Here is a 21,837-nt window from a genome sequence, read left to right on the forward strand (position 1 = left end):
AATTCAGAATGCGTCTACTGTGAAAGCATACCAGATTTAACTTTACTGAACACAGCTATCTGGGATTCATAAAATATGCTAAACAGAGTAACATAGAGCATTCCTGGGTCATGGCCCAGACATGAAAGGCAAGCTCAAGCAGAAGTAAACTTACCTTGATAGGCTAAAAACATTTTAGTAAAAGGTGGCAGCCTAACCAGGAAATGAAGCACAGTTCCACTGTTGGAATAATGAGATCCATAGTGATATGGTTGTACAGGAGGCATTGGGTCATCCTCTCGTGCTCCTTTCCGATACTCTTCTTCCAAATACTAGAAAAGTAGCAGGAAAAAAAAAAAAGATCACAAAGGATTATGTGCAGTACTTGGGCACTTGAGGGAAGACAGCTTTTCTGTTATCAGGCAGAAAGAACAGTCACAAGTTCCACTGAAGTAATTTCAAATAAACAGCAACAAGCTATCATCCTGATCTTCAGGGATCTTTAAATATATGTATGTTCATATGTCAGAAGACACCAATTTAACCTCCTCAGCAGTATCACATGAAAAGACTAAATTAATTATGATTTCAGGTACAGGAACAGACAAACACAGGTTCCAAGAATGGTAGAAAGCGATTCACAGGAAACACAGCATACTAGAAATGAGCATTCCTTAGAATTTCCATAAATTTTGTGCTTTCTTCCCCCTGCCATAAATATATGTTAAAAAAAATTAAAGCCTTCATATTATTTATACACAGGAAAAAGGCAAAAAGCAAGAGTTACCCAATTTACCTTATAAGTATCCACATAACGATCCTCTTTTTCTTTAGACTGCACAGCTATTGGTTTGACCAGATTTCTGTAACAGAAGTAATAATGATAGCTTGTCACTTTTATAAAAACGCTGATTCACACAATTTAATAATGCATTACTAAGAATAAGGCCTTCAATATTATGAAAAGGGCAAACAAAGCTTAACAGCACTTTGCATGAGAGTTCAGAAAAATAAAAAGGCCACTTTCAGTTAGCGCTAAAGGCAAACTCAGATCCACAGGATATCCCACGGCACAGCAACAGGCAAGCAAATGCAAAGTGCCTCTGTCAGATCAGCGGCATCATATAAGGGGAAAACCTTTGTGCACACTAATGTTAAATGTGCTTAACAGAAATTTATTAGGGTGGGTGGGATGATTCACTTGGATCTATTCACAATGAAGACAATAAGATTTTGTAACTGGCCAAATAGTTTACAATGTTTTCTATTTAATTTTTGCTAATTGGCCTGGAAGTTTTTAATTACACTGATTTAAACATACAGCTTTTATTTAATAGGATATGAATAGTCCACAGATTTAAGACAGTATATAAGTCCAATTCACAGCATCCTTTGAATATACACACACATAAAACTAGCCATTTTACTTAAATATCCAAGGTGAAGCAGCCACTTACTGAAAAAAGCCCAAGTTATTACGGATGAGGTTTGTCCCTGCATATTTCCACTCATATGTGTGCAGCTTAGTACAGTGAAGTTAAAAAGCTATCCTGGATGATCATTTCAAGTATTTGAAAATAACCAGTTCCAAACATTTCATATTACCTATACACAGATGGATCATTTAGGTCCAGCGTTTCACTGGTGTAGTCAGAAAGTATAAAAGGAAATACAGGATATTGCATGAGATCATTGAAGGAACGGCCAGCATGTTTGTTTAAATGAGTCAGATACTCAAAATTAGTAATCTGTCCTGTGCACCACAGGTGGGTCAAAGCAGTGATGTTTCCATATTCCAAAAGATTAGGCAAATTATTAGTTAAGATGTTGTGGTACACATCATCACGGACCTGGAAGAAAATACCACAGATTTAATAATGTAATTTGAAAAGCTTCAAACTACCAAGACTTAGTAAGTTTCTCTCATTTACAATTTTCCAGATACCTACTGAAATGGAATCATGTTTATTATTACTGAGATTCTTTAATGTCTTAATACATCAGAGATGTGTTTTACAATGTGACTGTGTCTAGAAGTCTAGCTGAACAAAGTTTTTTCACGAGTATTACACAGAATTTAATTAATCCATGCAACAGGTCTCTTTAAAAACTAATGCATGAATGTACATGTTATGAAGACACAGCAAAATGCTTTGATATATTATTATGCATCAGTGCCACATTACCTTTGTATTATCAAAAGCCAAGAGTAAAGTTCTGCCATTTGTTAGAAATATTTCCACAGCGTTGTCTCTTAACTGCCACCAGCGCTTATGAACTTCCTTAATTTCCTCATAGGTCCAAGAAAATGATGCTGGTTCAGTTTCTCCGTGAAAACTCTGCAGAATTTGCAATCGGAAAAGTTATTTAAAAAAAAATACATCTTCCTGATGTGGCCAGTTCATAGTCATATGGCATATCATAGTAAGGCAAACTAATTTTGCTGTGATGCTTTAAGACACTGTTGTGATTTTCTTCAAGCATGTTTCCCATGCTCCACTCTCCTCAAGGCCATGGGCAGATCATCATGAGTGCTCCTCAGCTGCTCCAGTTGCCTATCCAATACTAGCCTACAATGCCATTATTTTCATTTTGTCTCTTAAGCTAAAATGTTGGACAGCCAACCAGAGCAAGCAGGACTTTGCCACAAATCTCAATTCTGACAGTTCTATAAGGGACAAAGCAGCAAGATAGCTGCTGGTAACTAATTGAACCACAGGAGCTGTGGGCTTAGTGCATACAAGGAAGAGCTCCCTGAAAATAATTTAAAAATTTCAGCTCTATAACCCATATCCTGATTTTTATTTTTACTTTGTATCTGTTGGATGTATAATCTTAAATAATACATCAGAGCCTTTGTATATCAGAAGGATTACATCGGTTCCAGTTTCCTCCATGAAACAGTCCTCTCCTGTATAGGATAAAGAGGAAGCAACAACATCCTGTGTAATGGAAACTTAAAGAATCAGATGCTGTAGAGTACAGCACAATTCAGAGACTTGTGAGTTTCTGTACTTCCTCGTGCTCCAGCTTCCAGTAAGGCAAGTTATCTCAGGTGCAGACGAAAGCAAGCTCTGCGCACTTATGCTGATGAACTCTGAGCAAGGTGCGTAAGCAACCTCTCATCACCCCCTCTTTACTCCCTCCCAGCTCCAGGCCCACATCTTTTGAGTCCTTTGCTGTCACCACCAATTCCACAGCCAGAGACCTCAGAAGCAACACGGAACCCAACCTTACCAGTTTGGCTGGCCTGGCCCACACACCTCTAGCTAGTACCCTGAGAGTCCTAGTGGCAGTAGACAAACACTTCTTATGGTCATAGTTTGAAAGAATTAAAGTTGGACAATATGCTCTAATACTTACTGAATTTTCAATTGTGTCTGAAGCATTGTCTTCAACAAAATACATGCCACATTTTCCTGCAGGAAAAAATAGTTGCAAAAAGGTACACAGAATTACTGCTTGTATAATGCACACCCCAGTGTTGTGTAAAAAGTGTCCAGGAGTTAAGAATACAAAGAATAGTACCTGGGCAATACAGTACTTGACAGAAATAAAATTTATTATTCCACATCTTTTAGCAAGTGGTCTGCAACTTTAAAACTTAACTACAGTCCAAACAGCTCTCATGGAGACAGTAGGGAAGAAAGGCAAAAACCTGATCTATAAAGTATGTAATCCATAAGAAGCAGTTCACTGCTCAATTACTTCAAAAAATGTCAGCCAAGTTTATATACACAGCAATCTTACACATTATACAAAAAGATATATTTATGAGGACTGAAAATTCTACTTACCTAGCAACAGTTCACCAGCAGTCTCTCTAGAAGGTGCTACGCTTATACACCTTCGATTAACTCTGAAATATTTTAAAGCACATTATTGCTTATGGATTTATGTACCTTTCAGCACATACCTAAAACTAACAGCCTCAGACTACAGTTGAAGAAAGACTTTTCAACACCATGACTGCAATGGTTCAAATCCTGACGAGGGCAAGAAAATAGAACCTCAACTTTCTAGACTTACACATTAGTGTATTTGTATTTATTTCTTTGCATCTTCTCTGAAGTTATTTTAGTCAGTATTAGTGCCTGTAATAGGGAGTAAATTGACACAACTGTAGAGTTGAGTAACACAATGGTAAAAACAGAGGATGAAAACAGTTTGCTTTTGAACACTGATGGAAAGACCTAGCAGATGTAGTAGCATGGCCTGTTTTAGATGTCTAAGTGACAAATAAGTAAAGAAATCTCATCAGGTTATGCCAGAGAAGTCCTATCATCATATAACACCAGATAATATTTGCTTTTACTCATTTTTGAAGTCATGGAGATACTGTTTCAAGACTTCAACAATTTACATGTTGGTAGCTCCAATCTTTTGAGTATGAGTATAGCAAAAAACCTATAATTTTTTATATTTGCTTCATCTCACTTATTTTTTTAAAAAATATTTACATAGACAAAAAAAAGTAAGAATTGTTTCATGGGAGAAGTAGGTGTTACCCAAATCTTACCTTATGTGTTCACTTGCTGCTTTATCTTTTACAGTAGAAGAGTGAGAAGAATGTGTTTTGTCTTCAAATAGGTAAGATAATGGAGTTTTTATCACACCTGTAAAAAACCCACAAATAATAAGGCACCAGTAGTCATTACAGTTCAACTATACTCCTGGAAGATGTTATCATTACCTTCCTGTTTCTGCCTGTCTGGAAGAAGATACTTGTTTGGAATAGTTAGGTAGCACCTCTGCAAGCGGCGCCTCTCTCTGTTTGGGCCTTCTGTTGGATCCAGTTGCCAAGAAGTCGGGTAATAGACTGGGTCATACCAGAGCGCTCTGAAAAAAACAAAATATGTTAGAGTTTGGCAACAGAAATAGTTTATATGCTTATGCATTCTGTTTTTTCTTTAAATTGTAGAAAGCAAAAGATTCACAGTAGCACACTGTGAAACTTATTTCTGAAAGAGTACCAGAAGCCAGAATTCCGTAGCTTATTTTCATGATCTATCCCACTGACTGACTTATGAGCTACTACTGTAAGACCACTCTTGAAGTTACTAACTCTGACGAAAACAGCAATACAATGCAACCAATACTTTATTTTGAAAACTCAGCTGATGCAAACGTGACGTAATACTAGCTCCGCAGTGGTAAAAATATCATTGCTTGGTTTCCTGTCAAGACTTAACATCTTTTGCTCTATGTGGAGTAGAATTCAGTGTCTGAATACTAATACAAACAACAATCACTCAAAAATGTTTTGTTTCACCAATGTAATGCATTCTTCATTCTGTTAGGCACAAGCAGAATGCATCTGACAGAAAACCTAAATGGTGTAGAAATACTACTTGGCTACTCATCCTAAAAAACCAGGAGAATAAAATTAAGTCTTTGACAGGGCTTTAACCCTCAAACGATTAGGAAGAGTAAGTAATACTAATTTTACGATCACTTATATTTCATGTGCCTCTAAGTGGAACGTCAGACATTGAATGTGTCTCTTGATTTTTTCACTGAAATGAGAGAACAACTTACCGATCATGGGTAAGCTGCTGAACAAGCTCCTGCCAATGTCTGCTGGCACTTAGCTCTGCCTTATACATCCCCCTGATGTGCTGGATTACTTTCTTCCTTTCCATTCCTTGTGACAGAGACACAGCTTGTGTGATGTCTCCAGCTATTTTAGAAATGTCTTTAGATTTCGTATCCAGACGTTGAAAGAGACTGAGGAAAGAGTTGTGGTTTAAAATGTCAAATAAACACACTGAAAATGGAAGGCAGGACACCAAAACCCCTTATAAAACACATTCATTTTGGCAGGAGATATCCACAGTTCTTGTTACAGCAGATGAACAGCAACTTAGCCTTCACGATTTTCAGTCTCATGAATACCTTCTGCTTCTTAGCCGTCAAAAAAGCTGTTACTTGTGGCCAAAGACAAGACAGGCAAATCAGATGATCAATGGCTATATACTAGCATGTTTTACTTATTCTATATACTCATTACAATAAAAATCTGAAGCAAGAACAGTCATTTACCACTGCTCAAATCTCAAGTTATTCATCATAGTGAAGTCTTACTGTTTATCTGGACAGACATGACTAAGCTGAAGTCTGCAAGTACTACAGTTGCCTACATTGAAGCATGTCATGTGCACATCTTGGACCTGATTTTTATGGCAAATTTTATGAAATGTACATTAGTGGAAATAACATATGAGTCTATCCCAAGCTACAGAAATTTACATTACGCCAAGTAGAAGCAGTCTATGTAACTCACAGAAGTGTTCAAATACTGTTCTGAATATAGTGTTATTTTATTCATTGAAAATCAGTAGTTAGCTCCAAGGACATTGGCTTTATTTAATTGCACAGACCACAGCAACAGGAGAGGTGATACAATAGCTGTAAAACTAAGGGTGAAATGCCAAATGTGCAAAAAATGATTCAGTATTCTGAAGTTCACACGATGCCATTTCTTATACAGGCTATCAAAATGCATATACCTATAACAAACCCATTTTTGTAACGGTAAAGTAAAATTTGAAAAACACCACCATCTATAACAATCACAACAGGCAACTTTGCAACGGGGTGTGCTGAAAGGAGAAGATTCTTCTAGAGTTCTTGCAAACCCCTTGAAGGCAGTACTTACTTTTGCCGATTATTGGACATGGTCTTCTCCCAAGCAGCTTTGTTTACACCTTCTTCCATCTCGTATTTCTTCTGATCCTGAATGGAAGTTTTATACATTACTTTTTTGTTTCAGGTGGACAAAAGAAAGCAGAGGCTAAAGGATATGCCAATTTAAAAAAGAAAGACTGACAAAACTGATCAACTGATATCTTCCCAGCATTTAAAACCATCAAGACTTCATTTCAATTACTTCAGTTTTATTATATATACAATCAAAATACAATTTTACTTTTTTTTTTTCCAAGGAACCATAACAAATATTTTTCCTGATAATGAGACACACCAGCAGGTCATTATGAACTCCCACCTCTGCCAAGGTTAAGTAATATGCTTAACCGAAAAGCATTAGCCCATGAGCTTGCTAGGAAGTGCTGAGTATGTGACAGAAATATTCAGATCCCAAAGAGAATCCCCAAAGCATAAGCTATGCACCAAGCAAAGAAAACCACTGCCTAGAGTCAAGCTCTGAACCTCATATAACAGAAAATTGCCTCAAATCTAGCCAGGTTTTGAAGTAAAGGTTTTACTCACAAACCTCTTTCAAAGCTTTCATTAGATCTGGTTTTGGTCGCGGGCTCAGGGGAATGCATTTATAGCCACAACATTTCAATGTATTCATAAAGTCTGCTGCTGCTCTTTGTTCATCTTTGGTCATTTCGTCACTGTGATTGTGCATTAACTCATATAAATAGAGCACTAATTTCGGTCCATGCTAGAAGATGAAAGCAAGAGAAGACAGATGCATAGTCATTCTCATCTCCACAATACAGCACTGAGCAGTTTTTTCCTCCATTCCCTTTTCTAGTCAGCCTGGACAGAGTTCTCCTAATTTGCCCGATTTAAAGAAAATAGCTACTTTAATGTTTGACACCAAGCTTTCATACAACTAGAAAGAACATGCTGAATTTAATCCTCCACATGATAAACCTTTCCCCAGTATCTTGTGACTTTTCAAATGGCTTACATGAAAGCTAAGTTTCTTTCCCAAGTGCTCAGCTCCTACAACCTTATTTATACTTCAGGAAATATGTGCCACAGACTCCTAATTTTGCCTGCCAAGAATGCTACACCTTGTTCGATTAATTAGAGTTGACAGATAACGAAGCTAAGCAGACACAGGCCATAAATGCACTCAACATAACACTCCCCCAAAGAACTCATTGCTAGTGTATCAGCTCTTCTCTTTCTGGTGGAAGTGTTAATTGACTAATGTATACATGATCAGAAACAATAAGTACTTTCTCTCCTTAGTACATAGTTACTTAAACTGTGGCATGTCTTGCATAAATTATTTCATGCTTGTAGTTCCTGAAGATCTCAAAATAGCAACATTCATACAAGATTCCTGATCACAGCTCTAAGAAATACTTGCTCAAGCTTGCACTAGCAGGAGTACAATTAAAAAAGCTTTTTCCTGACAAATCCAGAAAAGCAGGGAGAAATTGTTCAAGTATTTGACTCAAGAACATGTAATACATCATCCCACTTTAAGAATTAATAAAGGCTAAACAAGAAAAGTACTGCTTTGATTGAGAACTGACTGCCTCTTAAAACTCTAGTGGCAATTGGTTCTCACAAGTTTCAGGACATCTGCAGTTAAGAATCCCAAAGCAAGGATAATTCCTTCTTAATCTGCTTTTTCAGGGTACCTTGGCTTCTAGCACCCTCAGTAAAATTCTTCATGTGAAAACTAGTAGCACCTTTTGTTTCTGCACTACACAGAAGATGTGATGTTTGATGTGCTACAGAGCTGACACATCCAGACATAATCCTATCATTCTCTTACAGAACTACCTACCCTCAGGATAATATAGGAATTGCACAGGTACACGCAGGCATTTTGTATGACATAACTTTGTCATTACACTAAACATTGCTAAAACAGCAGTGAACAACTTCAGCCATATACAGTTCTAAATAATTGTAAAATCTAAATTAGTAAAACATGCACTCCATTTTTTTCACTTCACTCAAACACACATCAGCTTACTTGCAAAGTTGGGCTTAGACAGTCACGCATAATCTCTTGGTGGTTTACTTCATGAATCAACTCCAAAGCTTGCTTTCTCTCTTGTAGCGGCCTTGAAGAAGACAAGTTGTGCACAAGAAGCCTCCCAAGTTGTGTACGGAATGTGTCCTTACATGACAAGAGGATTCTCTTCCACTGCTGCTTTGGTGCATTCATTCTGCTCATGGCCTAAGAAAGAGACACAATTTTTTATTACTACAGGGTTAGGGCTTCCTTTTACCAGAATTTTCACATTACAAAACAAACACTACTGTCTTACATTTTGATTCCATTAATTAAGATTTCTCTTCCAAAACAAAGTGTTTATTTTTAACTTATTATTATGGGTTAAAAGGTGTCCTACTAAAAATGAAAGAAGAGTTTGCTCATTTTAATTCAACAAGCATATTTTTCTCAATCTGCCAATATTAAGAATGCAGCTCTTAGCTAAACTGACCATTCAGGTTAGAGGGACTACACAACAATCCAAAAAAAGTGAAAATTATGATGTAGAGGGTTTAAAAATCAAAGGTTTCTTTTAACTAATAGCCTTTCTATGCTAATCACTAGTTTCTGAATGGATTACCCCAAAATATTAAAGACCAGACATGGAATTGAGGTGCTTGTGCTCACAAAAAGAAACCTGCCGTATTTGAAAAGTACTACAATATTAAAGTATTAGCAGAATTTTGCAAAATGTTAAGTAAAAATCAGTTGAACAGAGTTTGTAATGCTGCAGCTGAATTGAGAGAGGCAGTAAGAAAAGCATTTATGGACAGAAGACTTTATGCATGAAAAGCTCCTAATAAAGGAACCTCGTGAGATACGATGTAATGTGGATAACATCTAAATACTTACAATGGACACTTTGATTCCTTCCACCAACATTTTGAACATTTCTTTAAGAAAAGGATTTGTTCTGCTGGGCAGTTCTTGCTGGCTTTCCTCTTCAGGAACTTCCAGCTGGGATGCTGAAAGTCTGCTTTGACTTGTGTTTTCTGTTATACCCAGAACATCAAGGCACTCTTCAGTAGATGCTTAAAATTTAAAAGGCACATACAGATCAGCACCATCTCAAGCAAGACAATCCTATGCTCCTTTAGTTGGCATTATTTCCCTTGCTTCTATGGTATTTGAACTAACCCCCCTAAAGGCATGACGTCTTGCTAACAAACACAGCCATTTCATAGAAACATGCAAGCTGAAGCATTTTAAGAGAGCAGATGCTCCTTTTGGCATAGTTAAAGCTTCAGGTAATAATTCAGGCAGTTAACACATGAATGGACTAACATAGAATTAAAACAGCTTGTTCAGTTCATTCAGATAAAAATTGTATCCAGATTGTCAGTTACATAACAGTGAGACAAATCACCCAGAGGATGTTTCTGTGGTTAAATCCATTAAACTAGCATCAACGGTATGACTCTGCTCTCAAACATTTTAAACAGTGGGAAAGCAAGAATCTATTTTTTCATGTAGCATTACATATTTCTGTCAAAGTAGAAATGAACAAAAGAGAAATCCTACCTAAATAAATGAGCCTGTTAACAGCTAGAACAGTCAGCCTCTGTAACCTTTGAACAAACTCAGTCTCGGTGGCTTGGACAGGATTTTCTTGGCTCATTCTCCGCTGCATCATCATGTTGAATTCCTCACTTGCTAGCGAGCGCATTTTCATCAGCAGAGCATCAGACTGAGCAAGTGAAAATTTTCTGGAGCCTTTAAGTAGAGAAGCATTAATAGCATCCTACTAAAGTTCACAAAAAATTAATCACTTGCAAACTGCTTTCATACAAAGAGTTCACATAATTTAAGGAAACAAAACATTTCAAATAGATTAACACTGAAAGGAACATAAGTGTCATCTGGATGTTTGTCTCTTTCTTTTAAGAGCTTTTCTATTTGAAAACAAATATATAAATTCAAGGAAATGAGTTTGTCTCAAGATCACATTTGTTGTACAACTTGCATATTTTTGTGCAGATTCTAAAAAAGTTACTTTCATTATCCTAATTACACAGTGAAAAAACAGGAAAGTATTAAAAATTAGTATTATAAAAAATTTTGTATATTGGAAAGGAGCGTTGTTAGCATAAATGGTCAGTTATATTAACAGCCTATCAATAAAACACATTTTGTACCATACCCATTGTCACTAATTTTGGCAGAAGTTCTATTTCTAACTTAAAAGAACATTCCTTAAAATCTTCTTGAATTTAACTGGTGGGCCTTGACTCTACTTATTTTAGAAATAACTTTTTTATTTATCTTTAGCCCCTCACCAGATTCACTTACACAAAAACTATTTTCATTACATTTACTAGGCTGATGGAGAGCTGACCATATCAAGAGAAACATTCCCATAGTAAACAGGGAATAATAGTGGTTTGTTTTTTTAAAAACCCCCACTTTCTAATACATCTTCAGGATGATTACTAACTAAAAGTAATGTAATTCCCACATCATAGCTCTGTTACAAGTACTAAACTTTATTTTGGTATTTCCCTACTGTGAAGTTAGCTATTAAAACCACTACAAATTATTTTAGAAAACACCTTTGCTAATAAACTTGTGAAGAAGAAAATTCCAGAAGAAGGTAATATCTGGCTTTAGACACTGCGGTAAGAATAAGGTGACTCCACTCTCTCCTCCTAATACAAAAACCTCACAAGTTAAAAATGTGTATAGGGTACACTATTCTAAAATATATACACACACGCATATATATATATATGTATATTAACTTATAAAAACAATCCATGAAAAAGCAAAGCAACAGGACTCGTTTGTTGTATCAGTGAAATTACAGTTTGAAGGCAATTCATACAGGAGAAAGTACAAGACTACTACAACTTCTGCTACTCACTAGCAATGCCTTTACGCTTTTGAAACATTGTGCGATGAGGCGCAGACGGTGATGGGACTGAACCGGCCTGCTCCTGAGCATCTTGGTTTGCTGTAGTTTTTATTAATTCAATAGCTGCTTGAAGAACTCTTAACTGCAGAACAACTGCCATGTCTGCAGAGAGAGGTATACAAAGGGCACACAACATTCTTTAGACATCCTGAAGAACTTTTACCAGATGTTTGTAAAAAGTTGAAAAAAGCACAAAACGTGTCGAGCTGTAACATTCTTGATTCCACAGAAGTCGCCTCACTCTTCCACAATACACAAGTGAGTTCTCATGGAAAAGCCATTGCATTTGGTTAGTCTAAAAAATGACACTAGATGACACCAGATAGCAGTTTTCTATTTGAATACCCTTAATGAACCTTTACAGTCAGTTTGTTCAGATTAGCAGTACATAATTCTTTACCACAAGGCAGGCTCCTGAGGAAAAATACTACTGAGAACCACTTGGAAGAGATTCTTTCTCCAGCACCAGAAAACTCCCCGTTATCCATCAGAAGGAATATTAATTTAAACAAAAATCACTGGGGAAAGGAGTTACTCCTCCAGTCCCGCGACCCCAAAAATAAGCAGATAACTTACTTTGCATCCTTGCATTTTTACTGTTTTGAAGATGGCCCAGCAGCACAATGAGGTCTTCGATAACACGAAAATATTGAGAACCTGAGGAGCTGCAGGCATGAATTGCAACCGCTACCAGCAGCTGCTGTATATCACATGCAAGTAACTTGTAGTCATTCAAGGGAATGCTGCAAACAAAGTTGTAGTTACCAGAAACATAACAATTCTAGTAGATTGTAACCCATAACAAGACCCATTACTATTCCCCTTGCTAATTCTGCTAGTGGTATCTAATATCATATTGCACTTCATATAAAAATGTTGCTGCTGAAGGCTAGAAAATTATCAAAACACCTCTAGTGTTAACTCCGTCAGATTGGATGCCTGCAAATCTTTGAGACATCTCTCCTTCCTTCACTGTGTAACCTTTCTACTTTAAGAAAGAATGTTTGCAATTCACAAAGTCATTTAAGTTACTCCAAATTTCAACTATTAAAATCACAGGCAGCACAGGAGAGACTTTTCCTGCAGATTTGACATTGGCTACAGAAACGACAGAATGCTACCATCTCCTGGACTTTTATCCTATTGCTCAAATGAGTTTTATTAGGAAAAAAAAACAAACCTAAGTGCACATAGTGTGACAAACTTGCATTTAAAAACGTCATTTCACTTGAAAGTTTAAGGCACATACAGAACATTTTATATTCCATTGTTTGAACTGAGTATCTAAACATTAGCTTTCACTTTCAGGTATTAAAACTAAAACCCTCAAATACAGTCTTATTTTGTACATGCACTTTGATCATTTTACAAAGTAGACCAAATGGAATATGGTAATTTTTGCTAGACTTAAAGTTGTGTCTGGACTATTTTACAGCAACTGATACAATACTCACTTTGTTTCCAGTCCATTGAGAGCAGCCAGTGTATTACATAACACGTAGAGCAAGCCATTATCAAGCAGTAGGTCTGCAACTTTTGAGCAGGAATTTATGATTTGCAGCAAGAGGCAGAAGCAATTATGCAGCAGACCATTATCATAAAGGGAGTTCTCTATAAGACCCAGAACAGGAATGACACACCATTTTTGAAAGAGTCCAACATTCTTCACATCTTCTAGATCAAATCTGTTAACACAAACATGAGTGAGTGACATCCTTAAAAGAGCAAGCTGATGCATGCAACTGAGATAGTCTATACCAGTATTTTGACAAATATGGAGATGGCAGTTTCCTACATTTTGTTACAGTAATGAGGTCTGTCTACTGAAGAAAATAAGAGCAAAATAAATACTTCAGACAGCCACAAGGAAATGAAGTATCTAAAAAGTGTATCTGAAACTTTAGCTAGCTACCAACTGTCTACAATGCAGATTTAATGAAAACTGAAGGGTTTTAATCAGAAAAATATGACACATCATCTTTCCAGTAATAAATATTACTGGCACAGACGCCATCAAGAAAACAGAAACAGCTTGGCATCAATATAATAATACCAACTGACAGCAGGTTTGGTATCTTATACCCATCACTGCTAAGATTTAATTATGTTTGGCCACTTCTGGTTTATCGTGACTGTAGAATTCAGAACAGTGCTTCAAACCTTGTGTTACTTGTGCAGTAAGATACTGGATTACTATTGGATAACATTAGAAATGTTATTAGTCCATCATGACTATTACACACAATCCTGAAAACCTGAGCCATTAGAATTACCTTTCCAGTCCCATAATCAATCCTTAGGAAATAACAGTTCTCTGCTTTGTAGCTATTTAAGTAAGGTTTAAGTCTTGCAGTTAAAAAGGAATATTTTGGGGGGCAGGGGAATGGCTGAAGATTATGCCAACAAGCAGAACTAATTTGGCTATAAATCCTGCAGAGGCAGCAACTGAGGAGCTTTTTAAAAGATTTTTGCACTGCTGACTACCCCTTAGATGCACATTCTTCCTGTAAAATCATTAAGTAGCCAGACTAATTCTAAAAAACATCATTACTTAGATAATTGTCTCCTTAAAGGTAGTCTCCTTTCCTGTCAATATGTGGTTGCTCTTTGGTTCAAGGAAATGGCATATCTCTGGGATTTTTCCTAAAGGAAATAAGGATTTAAACTCACGGTCAAGTCAAAGAAGCAGCTGTAGCATCAAAGTTTCTCCTTTATCACCTACCAAAATCTAGTAGAAGTCTAGTGACCACTAAAAACTTTGAAGGATGTAACCTGGAGTTTCATTTAGGATCAGAAACAATAGGAAGAATTAAACTTATCACAGGACATTTGAAGTGCACAGGCCTCTGAGGCCCTCAGAAGGGCTAAGGGTTTAAAAAAATCCATCTGACAGCACTCACCAGATGAAGCTGCTTACAAGCAGCTATAAGCTGCCACACAATAGTCATAAGAAGTTTAATACATTTAAATGCTAACGCTACAAGCAAAACATTTCAAAACAGTTTTGAAGGAGCTTCGTATGGTTGTTGAGTACCAGGAAGAGAATAGGAATTAGAAAGCCATCATATCCTTGCCTCCAGCAAAGTACACTGCTTGTAGTTCAAATATTAAGTTACAGGATGCAAGAGCAAAGCACTACTTACTCTTCATCCAAGCCAACAGAGCGGCCAAAGAGCATTTCCAAAAAGCACTCTACAACTTCCTGAGTGCCCTGGTGAAGGTACAGCTGGTTGGCTAGCAAGGAGAAGCCACGATTCTTTAAGAATTTCTCCTTTTGCTCCCTCCTTGCTCTGTTGAAATATGCATCCAACAACTAAAAATAAATGCATAATTACGATGTAAGATTTAAACATTTAATATAACTCCCTTGAAAGTTCTTATCTGATTTGAACAGTTTGAAATAAAAATGTTTACAATTCCAGATTAAAACATCAATGGCATTATTGCAATTGCAATCTACACTGTCCTTGTTAGAACCAACAGCTGACTTGATTCTTTTAATATGAAGACTCTCAGGTTTTTAGTGAAGTTTGGGGAGATAAAAATCACACGTAACAGAATATATACATAAACACATTCAAACTTTTTGTACTTGTTAAATTCTCACTTTGGTGTGTATGCTAGTATATGCACAATTTTGGGGGGTAATTTTATCAGTAAAGCCATGTAATCTTATTCTTCTTGAAAATAAAATACAAATCTACTCCAAGGTTTTCATCTACATAATGCTATCATCCAGGAACATTGTCCTTGTCAATATTACAAAAATTCTCTGAAAACATTTTGAAGCCTCAAGTCCATGTTCAGGCCACAAATGTGTGGAAGACTGCCCAGAACAACTGAAAGTCAACTGTGTTGAACTTCACTTGCATTTAAATTAAATATAGTATATCATGTGTTTAATGCTGAAGACACGCTCACCAACTTTACATTAGGAATGCTGTCATATGCTCCTAAGGCCTCTGGTGTAGATAATAAATTATATTTCTCTATTGAAGGATTCTACATTTGTGTTGTTTGTTGTTCGGGGAGGGGGTGTTTGTTTTTGTGGGTTTTTTTAATCTGTGGGGGTGGAAACATATCTTAAAATTTAGAAGTAGATCTGGAAAACCGAATAAAGCAAAATAGAAAATTTTAACAAACCTTCAGTGTTTCCAGTGTGTTAACTATGCTAGTTCACAACTTCTTAGCTGAAAGTGTTTTCTATAGACTTACTTTAATGACTCCTTGCTGTATGAGAGGAGATGGGTGGTTCACAAGAACTATAAGATAATCAGGTTGGATAAGTTTGTCCATCACATCTTCTAGCATGATATCTGGTAGGATTAGGAGAACTCCACGCAAGAGGTCATATAATCCACAACAGATAACCACAAGATAGTCTTCTATACATCTGAAAATAGAGCATTATGTTTTACCATAATTTCTTGCCTACAATAAGAAACATTAAAAACTGCATAATTGTTAGCTACTCTCAGAAGGAAATCTGGCAAACATCTTTCCAATACTTCTATTACCATTCTTCATTAACACTTGCATTTGGATGGCAGACAGCAAAAAGGATAGTCTGACCAGAACTACTTGCTTGAGATATTTTGTGAGCTAGAATAACAAGTTCCCACTCCTATCATAGATAGAAAAATTCCAATTTTTAACATTTGCTATGTAAATAAAGCAGAAATTGAAATAACTCTATTCTAGAGGCTAAAAGCTTAATGAAAGAGTTTGATAGCCACTGCAATATTGTCTTAATTTTCAGACTTCTAATTTTTGTAGAATAGTTACCAAGACCAAGAACTGGGAAATTAAAGCTCACATGCTGAACTACTGCTAATTTATTTTTTTTGCTTACTTGTCATCAGGGCTTTCAGATGGTTTTTGGGTATTCTCATTAGCTGAAGAAAAATCAAGACTCTCCCAGTCTTCAGGAAGTACATTCTTGTCAGCAAGGCTTGGCCAGCGAGCAATGGCTGATGATCCTCCGTGAACAGAAAATGCTAAGCCCAAACCTGCAAAATTACTTTGACTTTTCTGAAATGAAGGCAGTCCTTTCAGATTGTCTGGACGACGTAGCAACGGCTCATCTGCAGCACCACTGCCTTCACTACATTTCAGGTCTGCATCTGCTTCTTTGCTCTCAAATGCATTTTCAGATACCTCTTCTTCTTTTGCAATATTTTCAAATGTTTCAGCAGGTGTTAACTCTGAGTCACAAACTGTTTTTGCAGACTCACAACTGCTAAGAAAGAGTTCTTCTTGTACTCTCTTTATGGTTTCAGAACTTCCTACAAAACCAGTTCTACCCTGGAGATCAATGTAGTCACATTTGCCAATTATCTGCAGGTCATCAGTGCTCCTTCCCATAGTTTTGGTTAGTCTTTTTTGATGAAGTTGAGGTGAGGAAGTAGGAGATGCTGGTAAACTTTTGCAAAGCCTCTTAGGTCCTTTTGAGCTTGTCTTCTGCTGTACGCTAGCCTTGGAAGTGTTCCCTAGAGAAATACAGACATCATTAGTATTTTTTTTTTTTTACACGAGAAACAAGATTTTGCCTCAATGTTGCGCTCCACATACATTTAACACAGTGATGACCCAAGCTAATTTTATGTGGCAAAACTTATTTAACTGCTGGCATCTCAGATTTGGCTGATCAAGTAGAGATACTAAACTATTAAGCAACCATATATTTAGAAAGTAACAAATCTGAAAGATACATAAACTGCAAAGTAATTTTTCCTGATACAATATACTCAAGTTTCAGGATTTTCATTAAGTTCCTCTTCACTACCCCTCAGCAGAATTTGTACAGAATCATTGAGGGTAGAAGAAACATCTGGAGGTTGTCTAGCCCAACGTCCTTGCTCAAAGTAAGGTCAAACAGAGCAGGTTGCTCTGTTTGGAGCTATCGTGTAAGATGTCCAATCTACCAACATGTTTCAGTGGACAGTGAAATACTATTTACTAACCCTTTTTCACTGTGGCTTCTCATGTACTTGAGATTTATAACAAATCACTGAATATTTTATTTAACAGGGCTTCTTTTTAAGTGCACATTTTGACCTGAAACAGTCAAACTTTCCAAGCACATTACAGATGTCTTCCAAAAAATATATTTTTAAGAGGGAAATCAGTCTGTGTACCAGACTTGTAGAAGAAGCGTTCTGTTAGTCTAGGAAACAGATGTATTTTGAAAATTATGCATCAGTTAGTACTAGTGCAATGATGAAAAGTCAAGATTTTTTTTTAAATGAGATACATAAAACCCGAATATAAAAATACATATATATACATATATATGTGCAAACACAGCCAGACCAAGCTGGCCTTCAGACAACACAAGCATCTACATAGCTGCAAAAATTTTACAGCAAAGCTTGCTTGCAAGCACATTAGCAGGCAGTGCAACAGAACTGCAAACCCACATGCAGGTAGCAAGTTATCTAACAAGCATAATATTTAAAAAAATGTATCTGAATTCTGAAATTTAAATAAAGAACCACAACACTCAAACATCTGTTTTCACAAAAATACACGCTGAGTATTCCTCTGTCACACATGAATAATCTTCATTCAAGAGCAACAGTAGGGTACTACTGATATAAAAGAATAGTCAGTTTAGAAGAATAATATTTCATACATAATCCATATGGGAGAATCACAGAATGTTTGGAGTTGGAAGGGATCCCTAGAGATCACCTAGTCCAATCCCCCTGCTAGAGCAGGATCCCCTAGGGCAACCACACAGGAACACATCCAGGTGGGTTTTGAAAGCGTCCAGAGAAGGAGACTCCACAACCTCTCTGGGCAGCCTGTGCCAGGGCTCCGTCACCCTCACGGTAAAAAAGTTTCTCCTCATGTTGAGGTGGAACTTCCTGTGTTCTAACTTAAACCCATTATTCCTTGTTCTATTGCTGGGCACCACTGAAAAGAGATTGACCAATTCCATACACAGTTTAGTGCCATGGTCTTCTCTTCATATCACTGCTTTTACTAAAGACACTTGAACTGACATTATTTTGACTGAAGTGGTGCTTGAAGATTCACTTTGCTTTTCTAGAGCTCAGCAGCGACAAGACAGCAATCGTAAAAGGTATTAAATTGGTGATATACAGAATATAGCTGTCATACATGACCAGAAATATATAGCGACTTAACCAAAGTAATTTGTTTCCATTCCTATTTTATATATATGTAAATTTGCTTAGATAATGCATTTTTTATTTAGAATGTGTTTCTTGGTGTCAATGAGTTTAAATAAGTTATATGTTTTAGCTTCTGTTAAATGTTTTAGCTTTTGTTTTACAGGTGATATTTATTATACAAAGATGTGCATAGGCAAAGTATGATTAAAAATCTAATTCAATAATGACACAAAACCACACACTGACAGCAAGCCAAATGAAAAAATTTACCAGCTCACACAAATAACTTCACACTATTTCAGCATCTATAGCAGAGGAATTCAAAACCAACTAAAGCAGTTATCTTTATAAACCTCAGTGTGTTTAGCATGCTACTCGGTGAAACTATGTCTAGAACACTGCTCGATTTTAATTTATATAATCAAAGTATCCAAGTTGTTCTTTATAAGACATATGTGCCCATCCTCTATCATGTAGAAACAGTATATATGCCTGCAGTATAACTAAATGTGGATGCTTTAATACCATATTTAGATGGACATTAATAAATATGCACAAATGAAGAAAAGCATCAGCTCAATGCTTTTTGCAGATAGGATAGCTGCTTACTGCTCACTATTTCAATTATTGCGTTCTCATAAATCTCTAGCAGATCTGTTCAGCACATGAAATTGTTCAGCTATTTGGTCCACTTCACTGCCTGAGCCATCAACGTGGCAATTTGTCTCAAGTGGAGAACAAAAAGCAGTTTAGGTAGCATGTTCAATTCCATCCTCCTCACTCTGTCATTCAGGCATCAAGCTCCAAGGGGCAGGAGGAGCTTTGTAAGAAATATCTGTGGGAAAGTAACACTTTAAGTCACTCTAGTCATCTGCCAAAAGACTGTCTTAATATCCATTTTTCCAGCACTGTTTTACCTCCCAGTGGTAAAGCTGCAAATCCAGTTGGAGATGTAATCACAAATGCAGAACTGTCTACGGACTTCCCACCACTGCTGGTATTTCTCATATACCTAAGCGATTCAACTTTCTCCTGAAAAATTTTGCCATCTAGAAAGAAAAAATAAGGGGGAAAGTTACACAAAAGCTTTTTAAGTTGCATTGCTGATATATTTAGACTTGTAGTAGCCAGGCCAAATTTCAAGCTCATTGTTGAAGGCTAATGAGAAAAGCTCAAATCACAAGCCTCTCAGAAAAAAAAACACTTGAGAATTCTTTTGTTTCACTGATATATCTTTAAATTTCCTTCAGAAGACTGAAATATTATGATGCTCTAAAGTAATTGTATTTAAGGATAGTTCTTGCTGACATGCAAGCAGTAATAACTTTGACTTTTTGCCATGTCAAAACCAGGTGACTATTCTCAAACAGGTTCAAAGTATAAAAAGCATATTCTATTCTTAGACAGAATTTTACATCTATTGGTACAGATACAGCTAAAACCAACTGCCTTTGCAACTGTTTACTAAAACTGGAGGTACATGGGCATCTGCAAAAGGAGAAAACACTTGAAATTTGGATAATGCTTTCCATGGTCACATAATTTATGAATAAAGTTGTATAATGGTAATATTAAAGCATGAACTACACATCTAATAGTTTTTCATCTTTTAAAAGAACACAAGAGAATTTTTAAAACTCATACGACTCATTTCACCAAGGCAATCATCCAGTATGGAATAAAGACAGCTGTTGTCCTAGATCTCCACCCCTCAAAGCACATACGTACTTTCAGCAACTTGCATACAATACACTGGCGGTGCCTGCCAATGACATCTGACAGTGCAACCAATTATTTCCTAAAACCACTCCTCAGGCCTTGTATTTTTCTAGGAATTCGGTAACAGAAAACTAGAAAGTAGAGATGGAGACAGGACCATATACATGTATTTCTGAAGAAGCTTCATTTACAGGTTACTTTCTTCCCTCGGGTTTGCCCAGAGACAGATGTGTCCATATAAGCAGCTAATATTATGCATTCCATTTAAAAGCATCAATCTTTAAAAGAAGTTAAAGAAATAACCACCAGAGAGATTAGCTATGGCTGCAGACAGAAAAAGCTCTCTAAGCCAAGCAAAGTCTAACTATGAAGTCTCTCAATCCTGTCAACTACAATAGTTCTATAATTATTAATATATAGTTATTACGACATAGCAGTCAAGGAATATATTCACAGAATAGTAGTTTATGAGAGAGAATAAGAGGTTTTCAGATATTAATTTATGTCTAGATTTAAACTGTTTATTTCTAGCTAAATATGATATATCTACCTATATGCAGGGAAAAGTAGAAGTTGGTAGGATTGTGACACACATAGGTATTAGTGGGAGGGTGAACTGCTAAGAGGAAATTGAAGACCAGTGTCAGCAATTCCAGGTCTGGAGGAGATCCAAGCACTTCTTCAATTATTTTTACAAATGACCTGCAAACCTCCCGAGGCAGGTATGCAAGGTGCCCTTCTTTATGCTCCTAGAAAGAAAGAGCAGAACAAGTTATTTGCATTTTTAATTTGACAGAAAATGTCTTTTAAAAAAGATGTCATGCCATAGTAGAATAACAGACAATAAAAATGCCTAAGTAATTAAGCCTGTATTCTTAAATTTTAGAGGCACTAGTGCAGCTTCTCAGTGCTACCCAAGTGCAGCACACTCAAAATTCAGGAACAAAATACTGTGGATGCTATGCAAGGTTATTTTCAGAAAATTAACATCTACATACTATAGTACTTTGACTTGAAATGCTGGAGGAGCTTTAAGATATGAATCACCATTGAAAGTGTAGTTTACTGTCACTGTATTACATACTTGCAGAGATACTAACATTTAAAGCATAGTAACAACTTTCTGAACAATGCTACACTAGGTCTTCTGTATTTGCACTCCAATAGCTATCGTTATAAACATACACCTCTGAGATTCCATTGATAATTATAATTTATGCTTGATCAAGTAATCTATATAGTATGACAATGACTGTTTGAAAAAATATATTAATTGAACAATGATTTTAGATCAGGACTTCAAGAAATATGTGGGAAACCTCACTAATGTAAGCTAGTGATTAACTTGTTCCTAACGTCTTTAAAATTTCAACACT

The 21,837-nt window shown here is 36.4% G+C and overlaps 1 protein-coding gene across 1 annotated transcript in view; it reads right to left on the reverse strand.

The window, feature by feature from the left end:
- Window positions 1–21,210, reverse strand: part of LOC104267451 (lysosomal-trafficking regulator-like) — a gene marked incomplete at its 5' end in the record, with an annotated part of 34,248 nt that extends 13,038 nt beyond the window's left edge. The window contains 22 exons of the mRNA XM_009878918.1: window positions 155–311; window positions 776–842; window positions 1,585–1,829; window positions 2,166–2,318; window positions 3,343–3,398; window positions 3,777–3,838; window positions 4,499–4,595; window positions 4,673–4,818; window positions 5,518–5,706; window positions 6,638–6,714; window positions 7,214–7,390; window positions 8,669–8,875; window positions 9,545–9,723; window positions 10,214–10,405; window positions 11,553–11,705; window positions 12,180–12,346; window positions 13,058–13,288; window positions 14,747–14,916; window positions 15,819–15,996; window positions 16,456–17,092; window positions 19,660–19,791; window positions 21,012–21,210. Of these exons, the coding sequence (XP_009877220.1) occupies window positions 155–311; window positions 776–842; window positions 1,585–1,829; window positions 2,166–2,318; window positions 3,343–3,398; window positions 3,777–3,838; window positions 4,499–4,595; window positions 4,673–4,818; window positions 5,518–5,706; window positions 6,638–6,714; window positions 7,214–7,390; window positions 8,669–8,875; window positions 9,545–9,723; window positions 10,214–10,405; window positions 11,553–11,705; window positions 12,180–12,346; window positions 13,058–13,288; window positions 14,747–14,916; window positions 15,819–15,996; window positions 16,456–17,092; window positions 19,660–19,791; window positions 21,012–21,210 (3,871 nt within the window). The remainder of the gene's footprint in view (window positions 1–154; window positions 312–775; window positions 843–1,584; window positions 1,830–2,165; window positions 2,319–3,342; window positions 3,399–3,776; window positions 3,839–4,498; window positions 4,596–4,672; window positions 4,819–5,517; window positions 5,707–6,637; window positions 6,715–7,213; window positions 7,391–8,668; window positions 8,876–9,544; window positions 9,724–10,213; window positions 10,406–11,552; window positions 11,706–12,179; window positions 12,347–13,057; window positions 13,289–14,746; window positions 14,917–15,818; window positions 15,997–16,455; window positions 17,093–19,659; window positions 19,792–21,011) is intronic.
- Between the last annotated feature and the right edge of the window lie 627 nt (window positions 21,211–21,837).

The sequence above is a fragment of the Apaloderma vittatum genome, unplaced genomic scaffold, assembly GCF_000703405.1.
Source record: "Apaloderma vittatum isolate BGI_N311 unplaced genomic scaffold, ASM70340v1 scaffold13491, whole genome shotgun sequence".
Taxonomy (NCBI): domain Eukaryota; kingdom Metazoa; phylum Chordata; class Aves; order Trogoniformes; family Trogonidae; genus Apaloderma; species Apaloderma vittatum.